The sequence below is a fragment of the Aythya fuligula genome, chromosome Z (assembly GCF_009819795.1).
Source record: "Aythya fuligula isolate bAytFul2 chromosome Z, bAytFul2.pri, whole genome shotgun sequence".
NCBI classification, from domain to species: domain Eukaryota; kingdom Metazoa; phylum Chordata; class Aves; order Anseriformes; family Anatidae; genus Aythya; species Aythya fuligula.
In genome coordinates this window covers 24,751,287-24,776,799 of record NC_045593.1, presented here as the reverse complement: position 1 = coordinate 24,776,799, position 25,513 = coordinate 24,751,287, and the positions used below count along the sequence as shown (strand labels likewise).

General features: G+C 37.1%; 1 protein-coding gene across 1 annotated transcript in view; it reads right to left on the bottom strand.

Moving 5' to 3' along the window:
- Positions 1-3,785: 3,785 nt before the first annotated feature.
- HOMER1 (homer scaffold protein 1) overlaps positions 3,786-25,513 on the bottom strand; it is an 84,710-nt gene continuing 62,982 nt past the window's right edge. Inside the window, exons 6-9 of the mRNA XM_032206491.1 lie at positions 24,382-24,538; positions 10,132-10,242; positions 8,571-8,651; positions 3,786-4,621 (exon numbers count right to left, since the gene is read on the bottom strand). Coding sequence (XP_032062382.1) covers positions 4,433-4,621; positions 8,571-8,651; positions 10,132-10,242; positions 24,382-24,538 — 538 coding nt within the window. The 3' untranslated portion in view covers positions 3,786-4,432. The remainder of the gene's footprint in view (positions 4,622-8,570; positions 8,652-10,131; positions 10,243-24,381; positions 24,539-25,513) is intronic.

Below are 25,513 nucleotides of genomic sequence, written 5' to 3'. Positions count from 1 at the left end.
GATGCCAACCACTGCACCTGCCTGCTGGCTGCGTTGCTTAGCCAGGACGGCGGAGGTGAGCTGAGCTGACTCTAGGATCAAACTAAACTCCATTTGTTGCTTCTGAACGTTTAACAGAACGGGTGAAATTCATTGTACTTATCTGAAGTAAGTGGAGTAAGCCAAGGAACTAATTCTATAAAGCAAAAATCGATATTTTAGAAAATGTATACTACTCCGTAAAATATGTTCTCTGCTTAGCACCATTCAGAGGTAGTGCACACATGCAGCATTATTGAGAAAATGTAAACAAGATGATCTGAACATTGTTTTGCACGGTCAGGTCTATTTCCCAAAAAAAAAAAAAAAAATCAGCATAGAACTGTGCACTTAATTGTCATGTTCAGTTACCGAGACTACACACATTTCGCTGGAGTTTCTTGATGTTTGTTTTTCTCAATTGTCTTTGACATCCAAATTTAATCTCCCTACTGGACTGATATTTGGCCTCAAGATCCAAGATTTCTTTAACCAACCAAGTTGAGTGCTTTTGTTAACACCCACAGTGCTGCAGAGAATTGAGATCTGCAACATCCCAGCCCTCTTTCCATGCTGTATTTCTGAAAAAAAATATTTTGATTTTTGCCTTTGAAATGAACCTCCTAACGAATGTGGTGTTCACAGATCACTGTTCAAAAGCCGCTTCAGTACAGAATATGAAAGATGATTAAAAAAGTAAGATTTATCCCCTTATTGAAGGGGCTAACATGGAGTTAGTCCCTAAATGGTAGAAAAATTAACAGAAAACAGAAACCTTCCACAACTGACAAGACACATCCCAAAATATTCATCTTTAATTGATGCATCGTTCATTCCTGTACGGTTTTTGTTAAAGGAATTGTCCTGGGAATGCCACCAGTAGCATTAAACGATACTTGTTTGTGTAACATCTGGTTTAGCCCTTTATTTATTTATATTTTACCTGAAAATGTGTTTTTGTAGAGACCACATAACAATATTTCCACATTATCAGTTCATTTTGTTCTCCTCTTTCCTGGGTATATTAGCCAGGAAAAGAAATTCCCAGTCTGTAACAGACATGAATTCACACACTTTACTTTGTCCACATAGAAAAATGAAGTTTCTGGATCATTGAGGCAGTTGGATTATGAACAAGACACTCAAAAACTAACTATCCAGACGGGGATATACTTACAAAAATCTTTTATGTCAAAGTCAGGATTTCACAACATAACACGCTAATGCAAAATCCAGTAGCACCTGAAAGATTAAGGTAGCTGCTGCTATCACTTGCACATACTTGAAAAAGATTTAAAGAAAAAAAATAAAGAATAAAAGTACATTCTCCAGAGAACAGCAAATGTATTTCAAAATAAAATGGTATTTTATGACTTTTCTTTAGTTTTTGTTAGGTGTTTCTGTTTTTATTTTTTTTCTGTAATTCTTTTTGCTTTTTTTTTTTTTTTTTTTTTTTTACATGACTGTAGTTGCCATAAAACAAATTATATGCAATGTGACTGTTTGCCTCTCCTGTGCAAGTTCATGTTTTCATGCTACAGTACTCAACACTGTCTTCAGGTATATACATCCCCATAGTTTCGTCAATGATAAATACAATTCTTAATACCTGCCTCTGGGAAAAATAACGTTTCAAACAGGCAAAATACTATCTTAGAACAGAATTGGAGAGGCTATAGTAGGTCTAACCGCCCAAGTATGAACTTTAGGTTTCAGTTACTAAACACTCAACTACTGTAAATAAACATTAAAAATCCTCTTAGCATTCAGATTTTATTTATATGTGCACGTATGTCCACCATATCCCCATATTTATGTTTGACAACTATTTAGGAATTCAAAGGTGCAGCCCTCAGTAATTGTAAAAAATGAAATGAAGCATATCTACTGAATGAGAAAAGAAATTCTCAAATATCAATTTCCAATTTAAAATTTAATTTCAATAGGAAAATATTAAAAATGTGCACATCTAAATTTTTCCATGTTCTTTATATACATATGTGTGTGTACGTATACATAGAAATACTCATGTACCACACATATTCACAAAATTTAAGTGGAAATATTTCTGTCCACTATTTTCCCACATGTAAATGACATCATATCTTTAAAAATGTCAATAATAATATCATTAAAAATAATATTACATTTATTCCATCATCAACTTTCTTTTGTTTTTAGTTTCTTCATCCTTATACGTCCATCGAGCATTAATGGGCCAGATTTTCCTTGCACTTCCACAAATGTTATGCCAACTGAATGTTGCTGACAGCACATCAGAGACACATCTGGTTTACAGCAGCACAAGTGACAGGAGAATCAGGGCCAAACATCACCAAGGCAAATTAAAACCTGGCGAAACTAGCTCATGTGGACCTGATGAAGATGTACACACCATTGCCTAAAATCCACCAAATGAAAAACATGTAGCTCACCACAAAGTTTTCAACCAGTAGCACGCTGAATCAAGCTCCCCCCACCCCATTAATAAATAAAATAGGTGAGAAAATACCCTAAAAATATGGATAAAACTTAAACATTGTGTACATTACATACAGTATAATACATGGTGGTTTAGCATTTGACCTAAACCATTTTCCTGACTAGTCAGTGGACACCTGATAAATCACTGGTAAAGAAAAAAAAACAATATCTTAGAAATAAAGCATGTATTTCTAATATAAATGATAACTTGTGTGTATTATATGGTATATACATACAGTACACACATAAAACAAACTTTCCTAGTTATCAATAGCAGTCTCTAAGTGGAGAACATTGTGTTGTACAAATTTAATAAGCAGCTAGATTTCATGTTTAACATTCAAATAATTTGGGGAGCAAACAAAGGTCAGTGCATCTTTCGACTCTGAAGTCTGACACTCATTCGTACCTTTTAAAAAAGCCCTCTTCAAAGTTACAAGCAATTTATGGCAAGAATGTACTTTGATGCGAGACACATGACACTTGGCTTACCTTTCAAAGAGTTGTGTGTGTGTTTTTTTTTAAAGAAATCTGTTATATAAAGAAATGTGTGTTTGCCAAAAGTCTGTTAAAATTACATCAGAACAACTTTAAAACCTGCTCACTGAGGATAATTGAATTCAATTATTTCCTGTTTTTAAACATTTAGTTAACAGTTCAGAATATTGCCTGGTGTCATTTCAATAAAGATGTGATATGAAGACCCATAAAAGAGTAAACATGTCTCCATTTCAATTTGTTATGACAACAAAACTTCTAGAAACAGCTTTCTTGGCAGGACAAGTTCAGTATATGAGTAATCCCTTGCAATAGCTCTATGCTCTTAATGCAGTCTATAATAAACAGTGCTCCCCATAAGCCATTATAACAAAACCTGAAATTCATGTGACATTCTGAAAAAGTCTCCTGCAGAACAGGCTAACAGTTAATTCAACATACATATTTGATACACGCAGCAAGGCCAGAAAACAAATGACTGGCTTGCTATTTCTTGTTACCTGTGCATGTTAAATTTTACATTTAAAGTTCTCATTTCTTTTTTTTTCTTTCTTTCTTTCCTTCTTTTTTTTTTTTTTTTTTTTTTTTCGTGGGGGACTCACCTGCCATCATTGGTTGGCTTCAAAATACAATTTAGTGGAAGATAGTATCTCACTGTAATTACATGAAATTCATGTGAAAAAGTAAATCTTACATTGGACAATATTGTAGAACACTTGCATAAATTCCATAAACAAATACGGTCTTTTATATAAGTAAATAAATTAAAAAAAAAAAAGGCAAAAACAAAAGCAACAAACAAACAAGCAAAAAAAACAACCACCAACTGACCAACCAACTGAAGTACCCCAAAAGGAAGAACTTTACACAAGCAGTTAATAACTTCATTTCAATTAAAGATGCAACTCTCTCTCACCCCTGGCAAGAATAAATTGGTAATGGCACTGTTTCTCCACAGTGCAAAGTATCCTGAGAAATTATTAAGAACAACAAAATACAGGGCTGTCATCACTAACTTCTTGCACAAAACACAGCAATTAAATATTTTAAATAAATAAAACAGCAAATAACCTATATTGTGTCTATCACAAAAAGGGGATGTGACCTGGGACACTGCTAATTCTTCCATCACTGGATAATTAGAAAAGGATTGCATTCAATTACTGTTAATATCTTTCAAGTTATCTATGGCCAATAATGTACAAGGAGGTAATTTGTAATTCAAGTTTTTTGTTTTGTTCGTTGTTTCTTTTTCTTCAACTAGCTACAAGCTGAGTTCTAAATTTTACATTGAAATATGACTCAAATTTAAAACAAGCCCTCTCAGAGGAGCATTTTCTAATTTTGTGCAACTTTGATGCAGAGCCCAACACAGTCCTACAAAGAGAGACAGTGCATCTTTAAGCTGATTGGCACTGAAATCCCATTTTCTTTAGCTGCATTCTATCAGCTTGGCCAAGTTATCCCGTAACTCTGTTAGTTCAAATATTTTTCCATCAAGAATTTCTAAAAGTGTCTTCAAGTTATTGCGAAAAGCTTCTTGCTCATTCTGACTTTTCTCCAGACGTTGCTCTAGATCAGACAGCTGGCCTTCCAGGTCTTTGTTTCGAATTTCTACTTCCTTCAGAGAAAATACATAACATGTTAATGCGTTATCTACAAACAGAAAGCAGTTTAACCTCCTCCTGGCATTCATGCACTACTTTTGTTTTTAGAATAATTTGTGACCCCTTGAAGTTTCCAAAACCAGAGCCCAGATTATTATTTGGATTGAGAAAATATCCTTTCCTCCATTTTTTCAATAATTCATCTGAAGGACAGATTCGTTTGAACAGAGATAAAATTTACTCAGTGCACAATGTATTTAGTCATCACTTCTGCCATTCAGAAATATGCCACCTAGTGAAAACAGCTTCTCAAAGGATTACTTAAGTTCAAAACTCTCCTTATTTAGACTACGTGGATTGCTCAAGGACATCAGTCCCCATCAGATGGACTCACACAGAAGCCCATCCAGATCACTGCTTTATGTACGGAGGAGTACCACCTTAGTTCTGTCCCACGTTATACACCTTTTCACACTGAAAATTAGGACTGGAATAAAACCGAGCAAGACTGGTCAAGGTGAAACCACTTGTAGAATACTTAAAGCCTCAAGTACAGGCTGTGTGTCCCATCTGGCTGCCCTGTCGGCGAGGTCTGCAGCACAGTGGTCAGGCTGAGACCACCGTCAGTGCTTGGAGGAGTGCTCAGGGCCGCTCTGCTGCAGGGGCAGATAATAATTTCTTAATTTCAGCTAAGAAAACCACTTTCGAAGGCAGCACTGGGACAGTGCACTTGGTACACCATACACCCTAAGCAGCCATTTTCCAGAAAAGCGCATACTGAATTATTATTTATGTGCAGTGACATTTTTTAAATTCTGCCAGCCTTTACAGCAGGTTTGTCACACAGCTTCAATGGAGCTGCTCTCAGTTTTCAGACCAACTTGTTTCATGCAGCTACATCTCCTCAAAACCAGAGTGCCTCACCTACTGCTTGTTTGTAAAGGGGCAAGGTAAAAATGACAGATTTTTGGCCACTGGCCTCGAACAACAGAGCTGAGAGCAGGCATTACCCCTTGCTGCCAGGATCAAGAGAAAGATTATTTTAATCTGTTTCACACAGATAAAATAGCTGCCAAGGGATTAAAGGAAACTAGCTGAAAGGGTGAGCTTGTAGAAACTACGTAAATTGAAACAGGTGTGTGCTTAGGCAATGATCAGCTTCCTCACAGGTGTTAGGAGCAAACAAGCTAGGTGACTGTAACCCTGTCAGTACCTGCTGCAGGCTGTCCCTCGCTGGGCCTACACCTGACCTCCACACCAAACGCTGGCACGTGCTACATGGCTTCAGGGCCACAGGGATTCGGGCCCTCCACGGCAAAGTGACCTTGTGTGGCGTGGAAAGGGGGCTCAGCGTCCCCTCAGTTCTGCTGGGTGGCACAGCCCTTTCGGTATTTCACACAATACTGACTGTTCAAGCCCACTCTTGGTTTCTGGAAAACACTGCTTACCAAATTTTACTTGTGATCCTGACATCTTACCCTTGATTAGTTTTATATAGTAGTATTAAATTACAAGTTCATGTCTGGATCATGTGCAGCTTCCTATTACAGTCTTCCTCAGAATTGCTGCTTCTTAATGGAAGAAGGGGAGAGCTATCCACGTAACATAATCCATTCCCCTACTTGTGTCATTTCACTTTATTTGCAGTTAATCTCACAGGGCAATAAGCCTACTCTTCTGATCCATTCAGGCCCTTTACATGGTTTATTGTACACTGTTTTTTTCAAGCTCCTACAGCAGGAATAATCACTTCTCACAAATCATTTTCTTTTAGAAAATAAATAAATTATTAATAAGTAATTTTTGCTATTCACACTGTAATAATCTCTTGTGGAAGTCAGATAAAAGATCAGAATTAAATATTCAAATCATACACAACAGCTGTATTTAGGGATCAGGCACGGTAATAAAGATATCCTGACTTGCTGTGAGAGTCACACTGATCATGACTGATTGAGATGTCTTAATTAATTAAACTATTAAGTAACAAGGGCCCTGATACTTACCCTTTGCAGTGATAACGTACTGCTGTTCACTGAGATTTCTCAGTGACAGATTTCAAATTCATTCCCTGATATAAATGTTTCAGAAATGTGACATACCTTGAAATAATAATTTCTTTGTATACTGTTTTTCATATAGGTGGTATTCCAAAATATTATAGAGTTACATAATCCATTTGTGAACACAAGAGGATGAAAAACGAAGCGGAAGAGAAAAGTGTTTGATGAACAGATACAGACCCTGGAGACAATCACTCTGAAAACAGACAATGAGTCAACGAAGAGAACAGACGTGGGATGGTCAGACCAGAGCTACGGAAGAAAACACCATATGTCTGACATCACAGGTGCAGGGTGAACTGGCTTGGAGAAGGCCACTGCTGTCGAAGCAGGATGAGTACTTCAGTACGCAAAGACTTAAGATCTTTTGTAAGAGCTGAATCAGGTCAGTAATAAGCTTTAACCTGAAGAACGGCAACTTTTATGTCAGATCCTAACCATTTTGAGAAAGTGATCACCTACAATGTGACTTATGGACCTATGTACATAATACATCCATTTGGTTCCTAAGATAAATATATATTTCAAAAGGAAGCTACAATCTTTGTGAAGTACAATTATTAATAAAATGTTAGGATTTACAGATTCTCAAAGATCTTTAGCCTTTTGCTAGTCTCTCATAACTCTGCTTGCTAGGGATAGCTATTTCTCAGCTCATTATTACTTTTCATGTGATATTATGCTGATATTATTACATATGCCACTGCTAGAACAATTTCTTTCATTATAAGCTCATTTTTAAGTCACTCATATAAGTTCCTTTTCATCTGAAAACTCCCATGCTTAAAGTCAGCAACAATTTTTGGAATAGTGAAACAGGCAAGCTCAGGTATATTCAAAACAATCTTCAAAGAAGCACTGTAATAACATAGTTTTTTTTTACAAATAATTTGACTTAAGAATGGGGGAGAATGAATACAGTAATTTTGTTCTAATGTGGTTTATTCTGTAGGTTAAAATGAGATTCAAGAAAGTTTCAATTCACATATCGCATTTCAAAGAATATCTGCTTGATGATCTTTTAGCTGTGGCAGAGCTTGTTTTTGCCACGATTTAGGTCAAGATGCAGAATAGTGATGGTCACATTTCAGCACTTTGGATTTGGAGCTATTTAATGCCTGAGTTTCCAGCTGTATCAAAACTCTGATGTCTGAATTCAGAGTTTAAACCCATCTCAGCTCTGGGTCAGCCTCAATCAGAAAGCTGATTCTTACTAAGGGGGGCATGTCCGTGCTGGCTGGTCAGCCCAGCAACAGAAGGACAGGAGCTCAGACATAGCACTGCTTCCAGTAGGCTGAGGTATCTGGCTATACACACAGTGAAGGATCAACCCAGAAAAAAAGAAGAAAAACAAAAAACAAACCACAACAAAACAAAGTAATACAAACAAAAACAAAAAAAAAATATTCTAAATAATTATATATAATCCTCAAAATAAAATGTCAAATTCTGTTTTTAAAGTCTGTATTCTGCAAGAACACTCTAACCTTTATCAGAGAATGCTTAGAAGCTGAATATAGACTCATCCCAACATGATGCCTATCAACAAGCCTGATAGTTTAGTGGCACACAAGACCTATGACAAGGCATTGCTGTGAAAATGAGACCAGAACTGCCCACAACATGTATTGATGAAGGACATCTGCTTGCCTCAGAGCTGGGTGGAGTTCGGTGGCATTATAAATGAAACTTGGTTCTGTTCCCTCAGTGAAAAAATAATGACTTACCCCAGGTAGAAATTGTGGTACTAATTCCCCAGAAGCATCTTGACCCACCACTTTACTACTTACGTATTTACCCAGAAGCTTCGATCAATACAGCAGAAGTTGCTGATGTAAACTGCTCACTTGAAGATCATTTTGCCCTTCTACCTAAATTAAGATGATGCACTATAGCTCACCTGTAACTTCTGGGTCAAAGAATCCCTCTGTGCCTGGAGCTCTCTGGCGTTGTCAATTTCTTGTTTCAATCTTTCTATTTCCTGAAGGAGAAGAAACAACTTCTTTAGCAACACATTATTTGGATTGGCTTCAGTACAGGTAAGCTGGCTGCTTCTTCCTCTCCATAGCAATGATACCAAAACTGGCAACTGGCTACTGCCTATCTTAGCACGTGACATTTAAGCTCTGCTCCCAATACTCCTGAATCACAGTCCCCAAAAGACAATCCCATTGTGAATAAACAATAAAGATAAGTATTTTCTTTGTCATGCAAGTCTAAGCCTCCTTTCCATACAAAAGACTTGATTTTTTTTTTTCTTGGAATATTAAGGGTCCTTGTAATTTGAGAAACAATTTTGTTTTTTATGTTCTGTTATAATCTATCCTCCCCCATTTTTTCATGAGAAAAATCCAATTTTCATCTGTGCGCTGCTTATTATGTCACTAGCAGCAGGGCTGAGCATCAAAAAATTGCCAGCCTTAACCATTGATTTCTATAAAAAACTTAAAGCTAACAAATATTTCTCCCTACAGGGGCATATTTACCTTCCAGAATACCTCTCGGAAAGGTATCTCTGCGTTCAGCAACTCAGCATAATTTGAAAGAGCAAGGGCACCAAAATGGGAATCATTACCAACCTAAGGCTAATCTCGTGTCTGAGGGAGCTTGAAGAAGGCTTTCCTCCATTTTGGGAGGATGTTCTGCTTGCTCCTAGGAGCGCTTCTCCTGCATCCTTCTCAGAAACAGCTAACAACAACACAGCTGGAGACCCTGTGGGACACACTGGCCCTCCAAATGTACATACCAGTGTGTGCTTTGTCTGTGCCCATGTAGGGCTCAAGGGATCTAGTCTTAAACAGGGCAAGCAAACCATCATACGTGGCCCCCTCCACCTCCTTCTTCCCATCCATAAAGGGGCAATCCCCAGTTGTTCTGTGGCACAAATCTGTTTTCCTCTAGGACCCCTGCCAGTGCACGTGTTACTCCAATTCTTTGTATTTTCCTGTTGCTGACTGAGCCCAAGGCAGATGGCACAATAAATATCATCCAAGTTACAGGCTGGGGTTTTGGCACGCTTTGAAGGAGAGGGCTTATATTAGGGATCATAAAAGTCAGTTATATTAACATAGACTGAAAAACAGATTGGCCTGAAAAATGGCATTGATATATTTCTTGCTCCAAACCTCTCTCTCCAGAAAAAGGAAAGCATGCTTATGACTGCTTCCCTTCTTAGTCAGTGTGGACAGCATCAGTGTGGTGATTGCTCTAAAAAAACCACATGTGCCTCAACGAAGACTTACTTTTGCAAAGAGCAGAAGCAAAGAAAAAAAAATATATTTTTTGTTCTTCAGATACCTTGCTTTATATTGGACAGATGTAGAAGGAAAAATATTAATCATTTCAAGTAATCTGAAAAATTAAAAGGAAGTACCGCAACATTTGCTAGCCATTGCAAGATTAATATTGAATGCCTTAAGAATAGATGTAACAAAAAAGCCAAAACAAACATTAGCAAGTACCTCTTCTTTTTTCTTCAGCGTAGATTCTAATTCCTGTATTGTCTGGTTTAATTCTGTTTTATGTGTGTGGACTGCATTGGCTTGACTGCTCACACACTCTAGCTCAGTCACCTGTTGAAATAAGTGGTGGCAACACACAGAGAATTAATTGCAACAATTTCAAGGTACCAGTATTTCTTAGAATAAATAGCTGAATTTGAAATATACCCTTAGTTCTGGGTGACTTATGTTGATTAAAATGGTGAAGCTGTTCTTTTGAAGTCTGCATACAATTCCTTAACAAGTTGTTTTGCAGCAAATGGCTGCTGTGACTTCTAATGTTTACTGTAATAACTTGGGAACAATAAATTTAATATATTGCAGGCTGAAAAGAACATTAATTAAAAGTTATACTTACTAATTATTGAAAATTTTACAGAAGAAGCTGAATTACCATTTCAGAAACAGTAACATCTAGATAATTAAACACAGATCTAAGTAACCTCTCCATCTGACATTTTTTAATGTTGCACCATCTTAATCAACTAAGCCACAATGCTCACCCCTTTCCTAGCACACCAATTAACATTTCACAGCCTCAATTTCTGACTCTGCATCAGAAGATACTCAGCTACCAATGTACAGCTGCCAGCTTCTTACTTCCTGTAGTCTCAGACTTCATCTCCCAGTCACAAAACTAACAACTAATGGCACAATTTGGCTTTGTACAGTTCCTCTTTATTAGCAGGCAGCAAACATTCTCCATCTGCCCTTGGATAAGATAAGATACCTGGCAATAGTATGCCCTTTTAATTTTATTTTTTTTAATTGATGAGATGTTAATATCCTAACATTCACAGAAAAATGGTTGTCAAAAATGGCTTATGCATTAAAGAAATAAAATTTCATGCAGCTACAGTCTACACAGAGAGACTTTGTTCATGTATCTCTCAAATTACAGCACAGTTTCAGAGAACTCTCACACTGCACGTCTGCATGGATTCCTGCACTAAAACCTTTTTGTTTAAGAACAAACTGTAAAAAAAATACAATTTAAAAACCAATAACTTTTTTTTTTCCCAGACTGTCTGTCAATCTTAGTATACAGTGTTTGAGAGAGCTGCAACATCTACCTACAGAACAAATCTGCCCCAAAAACTAGTTTGAACATAGCATGTTTCTGTGCTACCCAATTTGTCAAGGAAAACCTCTAGGTCACAAATTAAATTCCTTAGAAAAGTAGCCCCTAGATAGAGGGCATGTATTCTCCAGGACATTTTTCTTTCTTACATGAAAATCTTGAGGAATCAAGGGTGGTGCCTTCCACCACCAGTATAGTCTAGCCAGAGAAGCCACTGTGATGCCAGTAATTTAAGACTCTGAATGGTTTGTAAACTTAAAAAGTAGATTACTGAATGCAGGGAGAAGTTGAGGGAAAGCCAAGATTGAAATACAAGAAAATTAAAACAAAATCCCTCTCAGCTTTTCTTTCTGAGTCACAGGGCATGAAATTCCCTTGTGTTCCCCTGTGGCCTGAACAGCGATGAGTAGTCTCGTTTCTCCTCCTGGAAAGCTGTCATTTGACATTTTTGCACACCAGGTTAATAAATGTAGAGACACTAAAATTACAGCAATTTTTTGGAGGGAAAAGGAGAATGAGGGAAGAGAAGGTAGCTTGACAGGACCCCCCAAGAACTATCTTATTTACTGGAATTGCCCCAGAAGAAACATCTGTGCTCATGGCGCAAAGTAACAGCAGTTTGTTCAGTTTTATACGTCACTGAGCATTTTGATTGCAGTCTTAGACCTTTTCCTCAATTTGCCAAAACTGCACAAAAATATATCTATTTAGATTTTTTTTTTTTTTTTTTTTGGGGGGGGGGGGAGGGGTAACATCTGTTACAAGCTAACAATTGTTACTGTTACGGTATTCAGTACAATAACTACACAGACACAACCAACCAGAATCGCAACGCATCAGCTGGGATAAAGCTATGTCTAAACAGTGCCTGAACTAACATGTTGTTTGACATTACACTGTGTAAACACATCAAGAATCACCAACTCGCAGAATAATTTAGGCTGGAAAAGGAGCTTGGTGCTCATTTGGTCCAGGCCCCTCATTCAAAACCAGGGCAATTTTGAAGTTGTATTTCACTGCTCAGGGTCTTGTCCAGCCAGGAACCATTCACCATTTAGTAGCGTCACCACACTTTTATCCACATCAACCATCTTCATGCCTTCTGAAGTTCAACCTAGTAAACATTTCCAAACTTTTCTGCTGAACAAAGTCTTGAATTAGACGCAGAAGCTTCTGTGAACCCAGAGGTAGCGTTGATTTAGAAACCCACATTCAGACCCTTTTCCACCCATTTTGTAAGTCTGGAACTTTATACAATAACCTCCAAGAAGGTCAATTTCTCTCTTAAAGCTGTTACGCCCACTGGCTCTTACCAAGTACTGGTGCAGTGAATACTCATTTACACCGAGTGGTACAGCCTCAACAGGAGATACGGGAAAAATCAGCCCCCAAAACACCTTTCTCCTGGTGCTGTAGAAGCAAGGGGGCAGAGGTGTCTCTCCCTGTGACTTAGGAAGAGCTTGAACCCTACTGTTTTCCATGGGGTTTCCTCTGGGCAGGCACACAGGGTGAGGATGCATGCATACTGTTAGTGCAAGCTTGAAGTCTGAGCGGGCTGGTGGATTGAGCTGGGGTGGGTGAAATGTTACCTTGCTCTTGGCTGCAGGTATTGCTACCAGCCAGAAATGCCTCCTGTGAGAGACCCACTGGCTGCATGCCTCGTATGAACGCTCCTCAGTGTGCTCTGGACATACTAACTTGAGACACCTATTGAAATTGCTTAAGCAAACACAGTTGATTTTGCTTGAGCAGGGTACAGTTTGCTCCACAAACCTTCTTGCCAACAGTCAACTGCTCTCAGAAGAGGCTGCGATACCTTGCTCTGGTCCAGCTTTCCTGTAGGCAAACACCCATTTTTTACTGCTTGTGCAAGAAAATAATGCATGGTTCAATTTTTTATTTTATTTTATTTTATTTTATTTTATTTTATTTTATTTTATTTTATTTTATTTTATTTTATTTTATTTTATTTTATTTTATTTTATTTTATTTTATTTTTTTACTGCTGAAAGCACAGTAACTTGGGAAAAAATTTTCAACTTAAAAACATGTTTACTTTAATAATAATCTTATTTAAATGCCCATTCCTATACAAATCTGAAAAGATGTCAAATATGCTCTCTTGCTGAATGCACCTTTAAAAAAGAAAATCATATTATGAACCTTTCAAAAAATCTGTAGAGTAAGATGGAAAATGATGCGATATAAAGCATACGTAATTGAAAACAGAAGTAACAAAAGATAAAGCTCTAGGCAAAAAAACATGGATAACATTTATTTGCTCTATTTCCTTGTTTCAAATTTAATTTATTTTTCTAATGACCATTGGTTCAAAAAACATCAAAAATAACTGTTTATGTGTTATGCACAGAAGGGGGCATAACAGGAAGCTAAAATGCTTTAGTCTGACCCTCCCACATGCTATTTTCAGGGACATCTCCTCATTTATTTTTTCACATTTAAGAGCAAGACTCGAGCAATCATTCAAGTCTTTTCACAGCAACACTAAATAATGAATCTCTGATTAAAACTTGTTTCCAGTACAGAATTCTGACTGTATTCTGACTTCTGACAAAGACTGAAAAAACAGTCTTTGAACAATAACTGACCAAACAAGGTTCTTCATCATAAGACTGCACTGACTTGCAAATCTGGAAAGTCTGTACTGTGGCTTCATATTTGAGACTTAAAGGAATATTATTCTTAGCCCCTGCTTCTGTATTTTACATTTGTCATCCAGGTAAGGATTGCTTGTAGAGAAAGAAATTCTGAAAGGGCTTTTTAGTGATGATTTAATGGGCTATTTTTTCTCTCATATGGACATTATTGTACTTAAATGCATACTTTATTGAGAAATACATCAGTAGAAATCAGACAGAAAGGCAACTTGTTCTGACAGAGCCTAAGCCTTCTCAGCAGAAGCCATTGAAGAGTTTTCTGGAAATTCTGATCTAAGGTCAATAGCCTATAAATAGAGGAGAATGCCAGGCAGAAGTTTTCATCATACTGTGCAGCTGTTGCCAAGACAGGAGGAGTGAGGCCACATAACAGAAGGGGAAACAGATTTTATATAAGCTTAAGACAGTAATTGCACAGAGCTTCTCCAAGAAAACAAACCAAATCAAAGCATGAAGAAAACAAATGTAGAGATTGTATCAAATCCTAACAAAGACAACTGCTTCATGAGTGAAGACTTTGGTTAGACTGAAGCAAAGAAGTGGGAATGACAGAAACATTTCAAGTGGTCGCCTTCCCAGAGCAAGTACCGACAGAATGAATCTGAGCTACGTTTGCTCGAAGTTGATTAATTTTTTTAATACCACTTTCCTGAGATAGATTTGTATACTTCTAATCTCAATCAACAAACTGTTTTTTTTTTATTATCTTAAGAGTCAGTACCTACAAGTCATGAACTTCTTTTCAAACTTCATACAGAAATTACTTTAGCTATTACAAAAATGCTGAGAAATATGGGTTAAAGTACATTTTTGGGGTTGCTTTAGTCTATTTTATAGATATACCTGACTATCTTAACTTGTTGTTTCCTAAAGGTATTCCACATATTTATTGTGGAACACAGTATTCAAGGTCTACTAACCTAGGCCACAGTGTAGAACAGAGAGAGTACTCACACAAGACAGAATTTAAGTATTATTTATGTATTTTTAGCTGGTGCAGTTATCTTGCTTAATGGATTACAACCGTGATTGTGATATTATTCCATCAATAATTGAAGATGAACGTCCTTCAAATTAAAAAGAGCCCTTTGCTTTCCAGAGTAAGTAGAAAAATGATACTGTGTAGCTCAGCAAAACAAGGAATAACTGCATAAAATTTCACATAACTTTTGCAGAAGAAGCTTCTCAGTTCTTCATGGTAGACAGTAAGATGGAAGACAGCATGCAAACAAGACAACCATAAGAAACAATCTAGTATGGCTTTCAAGAATAAAAACTCTGAGAAAAAATTTGGTTCTAATAAATGTGAAAATGCAGAGAACAAGGAAAATTGCTTTCCTATGTTGCTGCTGAAAAAAACAAAAAGTGCACCATCGTATTATCACTTCTGACAGCAAATTAACTATTGTAGTCTTCCAAGATTTATCTATGGATAAAATGATAACCTAAGGATAAGGGGAAGAGTTTTGTGTATTACCAACAATACATTACTTTTTTCAACTTAGAAATCAATTAAAGATTTTGCTGAAAAGGACACATTTTTCTCTGTGGGCACTGAAGCCTCAAGCCATGGAAATATCAAAATGTTTTCTACAGTTAGATATTTCTGCAGAGATGAAAGAGGAATAATCCATCATCTGCTTGATTTTTGCGAAAAACAAAATGAGACTGAAGTAGGAAAATATGAAAATACAAGAAGTGTACTAAAATCAATGCTCTGAGCTTCAGCCAGGCATTGCTATTTGCAAGTGATAGTGTTAATGCTAACTTCAGGGAATATCCCTTTGTCTGAAATTCAATTAGAAAGTGTTTTTTTTTTTTTTTTTTTTTTTTTTTTATCTGCTATCTGACCAGTTCATAAAATACATGCAATAGCAAACACAATACAGATATGTCATCTTTTAATCCTGAGGACCTTGCAATTTCCTCATTCTCTAATAGAGTTTTGGAATTATAAGTTGTATTTCATTCTACAAAGCTTTGACTACATAAAAATGCTGCAGTATGTCTCCACAAAGTGCACTTTGTAAAACCTGCAGATCTTAATAATATTCCTTCTTTTTAGATAGATGATGAAGATCGAGATGAGGGTCCTTAAGAAAACACACATTTTTTTTTTTTTACTATCCCAGAGTAACAGCAGTTACTTTTTTATCACCCCACATTCAGTGTAAAGGAATTTCCACAAAAAAAAATATAAAGATATTGTCTTGGGTCATAAATGGAAATCTACTCTAAAAGCAAATCAAGGCAAGCAGAAGAAGATGATAAAGAACTTGCCTTCAGTTCACCATCCATTAAAACAAACAAACAAACAAACAAACAAACAAAAACATTCTGATTACAGGAAACAAAACTACTATAACCCGATTCACCTGCTTTGTCTGAAAAGGGGCAATTTTTTCAGTAAATTCTAAGTATTAAACAAGGTTTGAATCTTAATAAAGGCTAGATGTGGATTATAAGTATTAGGAATCATGCCTAAAAAGGGACCTGGGAGTCTGTGGTAGACACTTCTGTTCAAGGAATCATTCTAATCATTCTGACATTCTAAATTCAAGACTGACAACAAATAAAATTTCAAAACCAGTATGAAATTTATGATAGCTGAAATGGATATTGGACAAAAATGTACATCTGAGAGAAAAACACATATCCCTTGAAATAAAATGCTCACATTTTTTCCCTTGGTTATCCCCTAATATCATGCAACAAAGGTGGTCAAGTCACAAGGCTCTTCTCAAGGATTTTTAAAATACCACTGTGGATTTCTTTTTATTAGAAACTAGTTCTACTGTTAGGATAACAGACCTTAGGAAGATAATTACAGCCTACTTTAAAACATAAACTCTTCTTTTAAGAAATTATTGCAATTTCAAAAATAAAAAGCAAAGTCACTGTTTTCCCACATATCTTCTAGAAACTTAACAGTTAGAACAGTTAGCCTTTCCAACACAGAAACTTAACTTGTTGTTTCTTAACTTAACACTCCCCAGAACGTTTGGTCAATATTTAACATTACTTAACATCACTTGGGCAAAAGCTACGTATGTATTTTTGCTTTATCAGGATTTTCAAGTGCAACAAAAATTTGCTTGCAATTCCAGATTAATGGATTGCATATGTAAAAATACAGATTTATTTGTCTGGTTTTTGTTCCCTTAGGATTGGTCCAACTGCACACACATTTGTTTCAATTAAATGCATTAAAAATGTTAGCAAAATGATAGTCCCATTGTTTCAATTAAATTGCCAAATGAACCATATTTACCCTGCAAAATGCTTATCTATTTTCTTCATTAAAGAATGGCACCACATGACTACCAAGCTGCATGCTAATTACAGTAATTTAAGAAGGAAGTTATACTCAAGTAGCCTTTTTCTTTAATCAAGCAATCTAAGTTTAAATATAAGTCCATATTTTTCAGGAAGGACAGGAGGGACACAGTCTTGAAGACTGTATAACAAAAGGTAGACATCACACAAAAAGCATGCATTGCCAATAATTTTTTGGATTAAATCTCTTCTTCTTACCACTCTTTCTGTCACCTTATTTCATATTTCCACTTTTAGAAAATTTCTTTCCTCACTCAAGTAAGTTATTCACAGTAGTCTCATATTGGTGATAATAAATTCTTCAATGAGCACTGACTTCTCAGCAAATCAGAAATCCATAGTATGGGCTCTGATTCAGCAAGCAGTTGCACATCTGCACGTTTGAAACTGAGTCTTGGCTATTCAATTATTAATGCAGGTGGTGGAAATGTGGAGGTGACTGCTAAGGGTCTGCAAAGATTTTCTATTGACATTTTTAGGATAATCTGAGCAGATGATTTATGTGGGGCCTCATACTTCCTGTGGACTTCACCAACTGCATTTAGACATTTGTTTTCTTTAATCAGCATAGAAATGGCATAGTAAAATGATCATAGTTTTATTTCTGTATGCTCATGCATTTTTTTAAATTTCCACTTCAAAATTTCTTTTTACAGTAGTGAAATTCAAGATCCATTATTCGTCAGGTGTTCTTGATGACTGCATAAGATGTCTTCATACTTATTTCATTCACCAGATGAAAGAACCAGAACATAATAAGCTAATTTTATCTAATTTCCTAAGTAATCTTGGTAAAATAACAACCTAGAATTCAAGAGTTTACCTCTCTGTTCTTTTAGAAATACCCAAGAACTTGATCACTTGCCTTCATCTTGTCATTGCAGGTTTCTTTTCCTGCAGATAAATGATCTTCATGGACTGCAGCTCTTTTATTATGCACTGGTGTTATTACTCTGAGCTATTGCCCAGTGTCATAGGATGATTTACTTTAGCAGTTAGCATGCAAGAAAAAAAATGTATAATTGTAATTTTTTACATGACAAAGATGAAACTTTGGGATATGTTGCATAATTTATATCACCACTCAATCATTTCCTTTCTATGATACCAGGATTAATGTTAGTACCACTGCTATTTTATTTGTCTGAAGTAGCTACTTCAGTTGGTGTTTTTTTCTGTTACTGAGCTGTTCTAAACTCATGAATCCCTTTTGACTTCAAATGTTATGCAGGGTGTGTAGGAGTGCTCCCCAACCCTGCTCAAGGGAAATCCTTGTTGTTAAGCTGCTTCTGAACAGATTAGAGGACAGAAGGCTCAGAGCTTTAAGTTAAGCTCTTGATTGGGCAGTGTGTCTTCTCAAAATTATTTTCTCTTTGTATTTTGAAAGGAAAAGTCCATTCAAAAATTTAGTCAACTTTTGAAAAATATCTGACAAAATATCAACATACAGTATTTCTGACTTAAGCTCAAAATATAACAGAAGAGAGCACAAAACTTTAATTTATGGAGAACTTTGCACTCAGACACACTGAATTTGTATTCTATTTCTTCTCAGCTCTAAGCATTACTAATGCAGAGAATAAATGGAACAAAGAAAACAAAAGCCTCAGAGAAAGCAAATAAGTGCAGGTTAATGTGAGAAACTAAATTATCAGATGAGGAAATCTTAATCAAAAAAAAAAAAAAGATAATAAATTAACTTAATTTTTTAAAAATTAAATCACAAATCTAAGAGGAGGCATTATAGCTTTGTTTCTATTACTTTAAAAGTGTAATCTGTGATACACAGAGCAACTATTTCAGTCAAATTTGAAAACAATTATGGAAGAAAAAAAATGATGGGTTTAAAAGAATTTAAAACACCTGAAAAGTCAAAGTTTACAATGAATACTGTATGAGGGTAGGAAGGATCTGCAGAAGGATCTGGACAGGCTAGGTCAATGGGCTGCATCCTGTTGCATGGCATTCAACAGGGCTAACAGCTGCATGCTGCACTTGGCCTCTTGTAGTGGTACAGACTTGGGGCAGGTGGCTGGAAAGTTACCTGGCAGAAAAGGAGCTGGGGGTGCTGGTTGACAGCCGGCTGCATGTGAGCCAGCTGTGGCCCAGCTGGCCAAGAGGGCCAGCAGTGTCCTGGCCTGCACCAGAAACGGTGTGGCCAGCAGGCCTAGGGCAGGGATTGTCCCCTCGAACATGGCACTGGTGAGACCGCACCTTGAGCACCTTGAGTCATCAGTTTTGGGACCATCACTACAAGAAAGATATTGAGTTGGTGGAAGACATTAAGGGAAGAACAATGAAGCTGGAAAAGAACCCAGAAAACAGGAGTTAAAAGGAGTGGATGAGGGAACTGGGGCTGTTTAGTCTGAAGAAAGGAGGCTGAGGGGAGACCCCATCACTCTCTACAACTACCTGAAAGGAGATTGAAGCGAGGTGGGTGTTGGTCACTCTTCTTGGGTGACAAGTGATAGGATGTGAGGCAATGGCCTTCAGTTGCACCAAGGGAGGTTTACAGTGAATATCAGGAAGCATTTATTGTCATAAAGGGTGGACAACCATTGTAACGGGCTGCCCAGGGACGTGGAATTGGTGGAGTCAGCATCCCTGGAGGTATTCGAGATGTGTGGATGTGGCATTCAGGGACATGGTTTAGTGGTGGGATATGATATAAAATCAAAGGATATTTATATATAAATAAAACATGACAAAGTTCAAACTGTGGAGAAAGGTACCATAAAAAGTCACCTAATAGTAGCACTAAAAAAACATTCCCTTATTTTTAAATAGAGGCAATTATTTAAGTAAGACTATTTATAAAGCTATTTATATAAAGAGGAAGCTAAAAACAGAAATAATAAGATAAAATTTCCTAATCGATATGCATTATTTCCTCACTACTACCACATTTGACAGAGGGCATGAGTCTGCTGTGGCTTGCAGATAGATGACTCAGGTACCTGAACTTGTAGATATTCTTAAAGCATGTAAGGAGTGAATACCACAATTGCATTATATATAAACCACATAATATGTTATTAAATTGCTCTAAACTTAACAGCTAGTGGTGGAAGTACAGTTCTTTATTTTGAAAGCTGTTCTATTCTGTACAACACTATGATCTTATAAGTGTGTGTATCCCTCTAATGAATACAGAACTACACACATTCTACTTCTCCAGTGGGCAAGATGCTGTAACAGCCAACTTTTGCATATAAAACAACAACTACATTGCAATTAAACATGCAAACTAATTTCCAAACTTTTGTTTATCCTTGAAGTGTTTTTTTCTACAAGTATTTTAAAATATCATCTATCAACTCTTTCTCAGTGCAGTTTCTTTTGGATTAAAAAGCATTTTTCTTCTGAACTGGCATCATCCACAAGTTGCAGTACGGCAAATTCTGAATAGATATTAGGAAAACCAATTTGACAAGAAGGGTGGTCAAGCATTGGAACTGGTTGTCCAGTGATGCTGTGGGTTCTCTATTTTTCTGGATTTGACACACTGTCCTGAGTAACCTTATCCAACCCTGGAGCTGGATCTGATTTCAAAGTTGGACATACTTTCAGTAGGGAGTTGGGCAAGATCCAAAGTTCCCCTTCATGCTAAATTATTCTGTGATTCTGTGAACTAAAGATGGAGTTCATCACATGTCTAGAGGATTACCTAGATGATTATCTATGGAGAAGGACAAGCACTTAGAGAAACAAATTAACTCAGTACGTTAGTCAATTGTCTTAGACTGGTACACCCATTCATGTTTCTGTGTCTATATGAATCATCTATATAAAAAAAGAGGACCATCCAAAACATGATGTGTAACTTCTACATAATCTCAGGAGAAATTGTCTTAGACTGGTACACCCATTCATGTTTCTGTGTCTATATGAATCATCTATATAAAAAAAGAGGACCGTCCAAAACATGATGTGTAACTTCTACATAATCTCAGGAGAAATGGATTCCAATTTAGGGAGCATTTTTGGATCAGTTGCAGCTGGTGCGTACACCAAGCTTAACAGATAAACCTAACAGAATGATTACATGATAGTCTTTAAACGCTGCTTGCTATCAAACATACCATAGCCAACAGTCTCCATATTCACCTTTTCAAAAGCACATTTTCTGTCCATGTAACAGAGAAATATCTGAATTACAGTTTCTTTTTGGAATGTGGAACTACTTCAAATTGAAAGATCAGTGCCCAGCATGCAGGTTAGAATAGCTCTTGTATTGTGCTGCAGGGGTAACAGATAAATTGATTTTTAACACCCTCTGAACACTTTTGCCTAGACAGTTTGATTTACTGTGTTAGCCAAGTCTATATCTTTCTCAAAGCAATTCCAACAGAGGGCAGTATTCTTGAGCTGTAGTAATTTACGGGCATGCCCACTGAGACATAGGCAGAGAGGTTTGTGAGATATTAGTAAGCCCCGAGGTCATGGATTACAGAAAGATTTAATACAAGCACATAAAAGCTGATTGTAAAAGAACATTGTAGATGATTCCATGTTATAACATCCTGTATTTCCTCAGAAATACGAAATAATTGTGGGAAAATTGCTGCGTTCGCTTGGTTACTACTTCTGTTACTACTTCTGTTACTACTGTAGTATCAGGTGCAAGCAAAGTAACATACAAAGAAATTCTATATTCATTAATTGTGTTTGCCAGTAACAAACTGCCAATGACAGGATAGGGCTAAGAGTGACAGTAATATTAAGAAAATGGGACCTGCTATCACCATGCCATGCTCATTTTGTCTGTTTGGGTCTCCCCACAGAGAGCAGGTAAATAATTCAGTTTTTGTTGTTCTGTGTTGCTTTTCTTTTCGTTGTTGGATCAGAACTCTATTTTCTCAGCTTTGCAACTGAAGTTGTTAATACATATTATTAAGAAGAATGATACCTCATTATGTCTATATTTGAGCAACAAGTTCTTCACTGTAAAACTTCACTAGTAATGAAATTCACCTGGTATTCTGCAGTATCAAAAATTTATCAAATATGACTATTATCTTTCATCCACAAACCTAGAAAACAGGTTAGAACTTCCACCCTGCCAAGGGAGATGCCTAAATGAGACAAATAAGTGAAAACATCTCTGTACAAACATATATGACAAGCTTGTACCTGAATAGAAAAGTTTCAAAGCAATGCAATTTTGTCAGCAACTGTCAATTTCTTCAATTGAAAGAACCAGTTTTAATTACATTTCATTCATTTCATTCAGACAGGTATCACACACGCAGTAAGTGTCCATTGGAAATTGTCACTCCTCCCTATTAAACTCGTTTGGCTGGGATTTCAAGATCCTTGTTTCAGTTCAGTCTAGGTATAGGACAGCCCCAACAACCTGACATTTCCCCAGGTTTCTCAAGTCATGGGAATTCTCACTACTCTTCCAGAGCTGGGCGAAGGTTAGGTGCAACCTGCTGAATTTCTCGTCCTCAGATCAATATGATGCTTGTTCCTGTGATAGCCTTCAGTTGGACAGGTCCAGTGCAGGTCTGAAAGAACCTTTGGAATTTGCAGGGTTTAGCTAACTGTTATTTCCATATCTTATTTCATATAAGAGACTACAGTCTATAAAATCAAATTTAAAAATCTGCTGTGTTTGCTACATTACCTTTCATGTCTGTCAGCTTATTCATGAAAGTTGTCTTCATCCACAAAAGTATATAGGTCTTCTGCCACTTTTTTTTTTTTAATTTCTTAACTAAATTCAGCTTCTGATACTAAAAAAAACTCTAGAAAAGCTCCACTAAATACATCTTCACTACACACGTGTAGGCTTGCCTTCATTTTGCACAAAAGTATGCCCTACACTAAATTCACATGGACAAACATGAATAAATTATACCAATATATTAAGTGTCATATGTGAAAAGAGAAGAGGAATTGTATACTTGTATTCACAATGCAGACTTCAACACTGCATAAGCTTTATAAGCTATATAAGCTTTTTTACTCGGCTCTGGTGAGGCCGCACCTCGAGTACTGTGTTCAGTTTTGGGCCCCTCGCTACAAGAAGGACATGGAGGTGCTTGAGCGGGTCCAGAGAAGGGCGACGAAGCTGGTGAGGGGCCTGGAGAACAAGTCCTACGAGGAGCGGCTGAGGGAGCTGGGCTTGTTCAGCCTGGAGAAGAGGAGGCTCAGGGGCGACCTTATCGCTCTCTATCGGTACCTCAAGGGAGGCTGTAGCGAGGTGGGGGTTGGTCTGTTCTCCCACGTGCCTGGTGACAGGACAAGGGGGAATGGGCTAAAGTTGCACCAGGGGTGTTTTAGGTTAGATGTTAGGAAGAACTTCTTTACTGAAAGGGTTGTGAGGCATTGGAACAGGCTGCCCAGGGAAGTGGTGGAGTCACCATCCCTGGAGGTCTTTAAAAGACGTTTAGATGTAGAGCTTAGGGATATGGTTTAGTGGGGATTGTTAGCGTTAGGTAGAGGTTGGACTCAATGATCTTGAGGTTTCTTCCAACCTAGAAATTCTGTGATTCTGTGATTTATTCCTCTCTCAAAGGCTATTACTCCTACCCCAATTGTGTTTTAATTTCTGCTTTGCCAAATGACTTCTGCAAATTTTACAGTGAAGGGAAGAAGACCCTGCTCCTCTTGCATGAATGCAAGAGGAGACCATTATTTGCATATAATGTGTTTGGTCCTACACACGGTTGGTTTTCTTTGGGTGCAAGTTCAAAAGGAAGCTGCTGGTCCTTGGTAACTCTGGGAACTACAACAGGTTTCCTTTAACTTACAGATCTGATGTCAAGTTTCTACAGGCTTAGAGGCAGGAGGGAGTCACATGTAATGTTATGGTGAAAGTCCTGAAACAGATGCGATGCAGCTGGCATAAAACAAGGAGTGAAAGCTGGCAAAGGTGGCCTAAGGTTTACAGCAGAGATAACTCTGGATACAACAAAACCCTCTGCAGAAAAGGAACTGCTACAAAAGAATTCCCTGAGAAACAGTGTGTGCTTTAAAGTGATCTTTAGTGTCTGTCTCAAAGATTTACCTAAAGCCCCAACAATAAGCTTATTTGTTCCACTTCAAAATGAGTGAATACAGTCACCAGGACTTCCATCTCAATGATCCTGGCTGTTTGCCTCGACTTACCCGCTTATGAAGACGTTCTGCTTCCTCCTGATATGCAGCAAGCTGTTGTTTCCATTGTTTTACATTGGCAGTGGACTCCAGCAGGGCTGCTGTGAGCTTAGCATTATTACCCTTGAGCGTGGCCAGTTCTGCCTCCCAATGCTTGCTGATTGTCGAACTGCAAAGACAGAATGAGAATGGTCAGAGACTTCAAACCTCTAGGACTAAATGTTCAAGTGAGAATACAAGTGTGCAAATCATCAAAACTTCAAATTCAGAAAGTACTCATCAAAAAAATTTTTAATATAGCTATATCTTTACCAGAAAACAACCTCTACCTTCCTAGTTCAAGAGAGGTTATTTTCTTAAAATAAAATGTTACGGATGATGAAATCCAACCAGCTCCAGGGGAGACCTCCTTGCAGCCTTTCAGTCCTTAATGGGGGCTTATAAAAAAGGTGGAGAGTGACTTTTTACATGGGCAGATAGTGATAGGACAAAGGGTAATGGTTTTAATCTAAAAGGGGGAATACTTAGATGTTGGTAGCAAATTCTTCACTCAGAGGGTGATGAGGCACTGGAACAGGTTGCCAAGAGAACCTGTGGATGTCCCATCCCTAGAGGGGTTCAAGACATCAGGTGGATAGGGTCTTGGGCAACCTGATCTAGTGTGAGGCATCCCTGCTCATGGCAGGAGGATTGGAACTAGATGATCTTTAAGGTCCCTTCAAACTCAAACCATTCTGTGATTCTAGGAAAAGCAACAGCTTGTAATTCTAGAATATGCACATGATTAGTCATCACTTTAATATATATGTATTATGTATAAGTGCTTTTTCAATGTATTACTTAATGAAAGACATTATAGGGAAAGATTTGTCACCAACATGATTAAGAGAGCTAATGTAGTGCTTTGGAACTACGGATTAGCTGCCCTAATGCAAGCCTTCTATGCCTGAAATATACTTTTTATTATTATTATTATTAAATACCATACTTAATTTGGACTTACAAAATCAAAGATCTTGAATTTCAACAACATAATGCTGTTAATAATACTTCAGTAATATCAGCGAAGAAGCTAAGGATCAAGAAGCATAGAGATATTATTGCTTTATTGCAAATAGGATTGTGATGTTGGGATTTATTAATG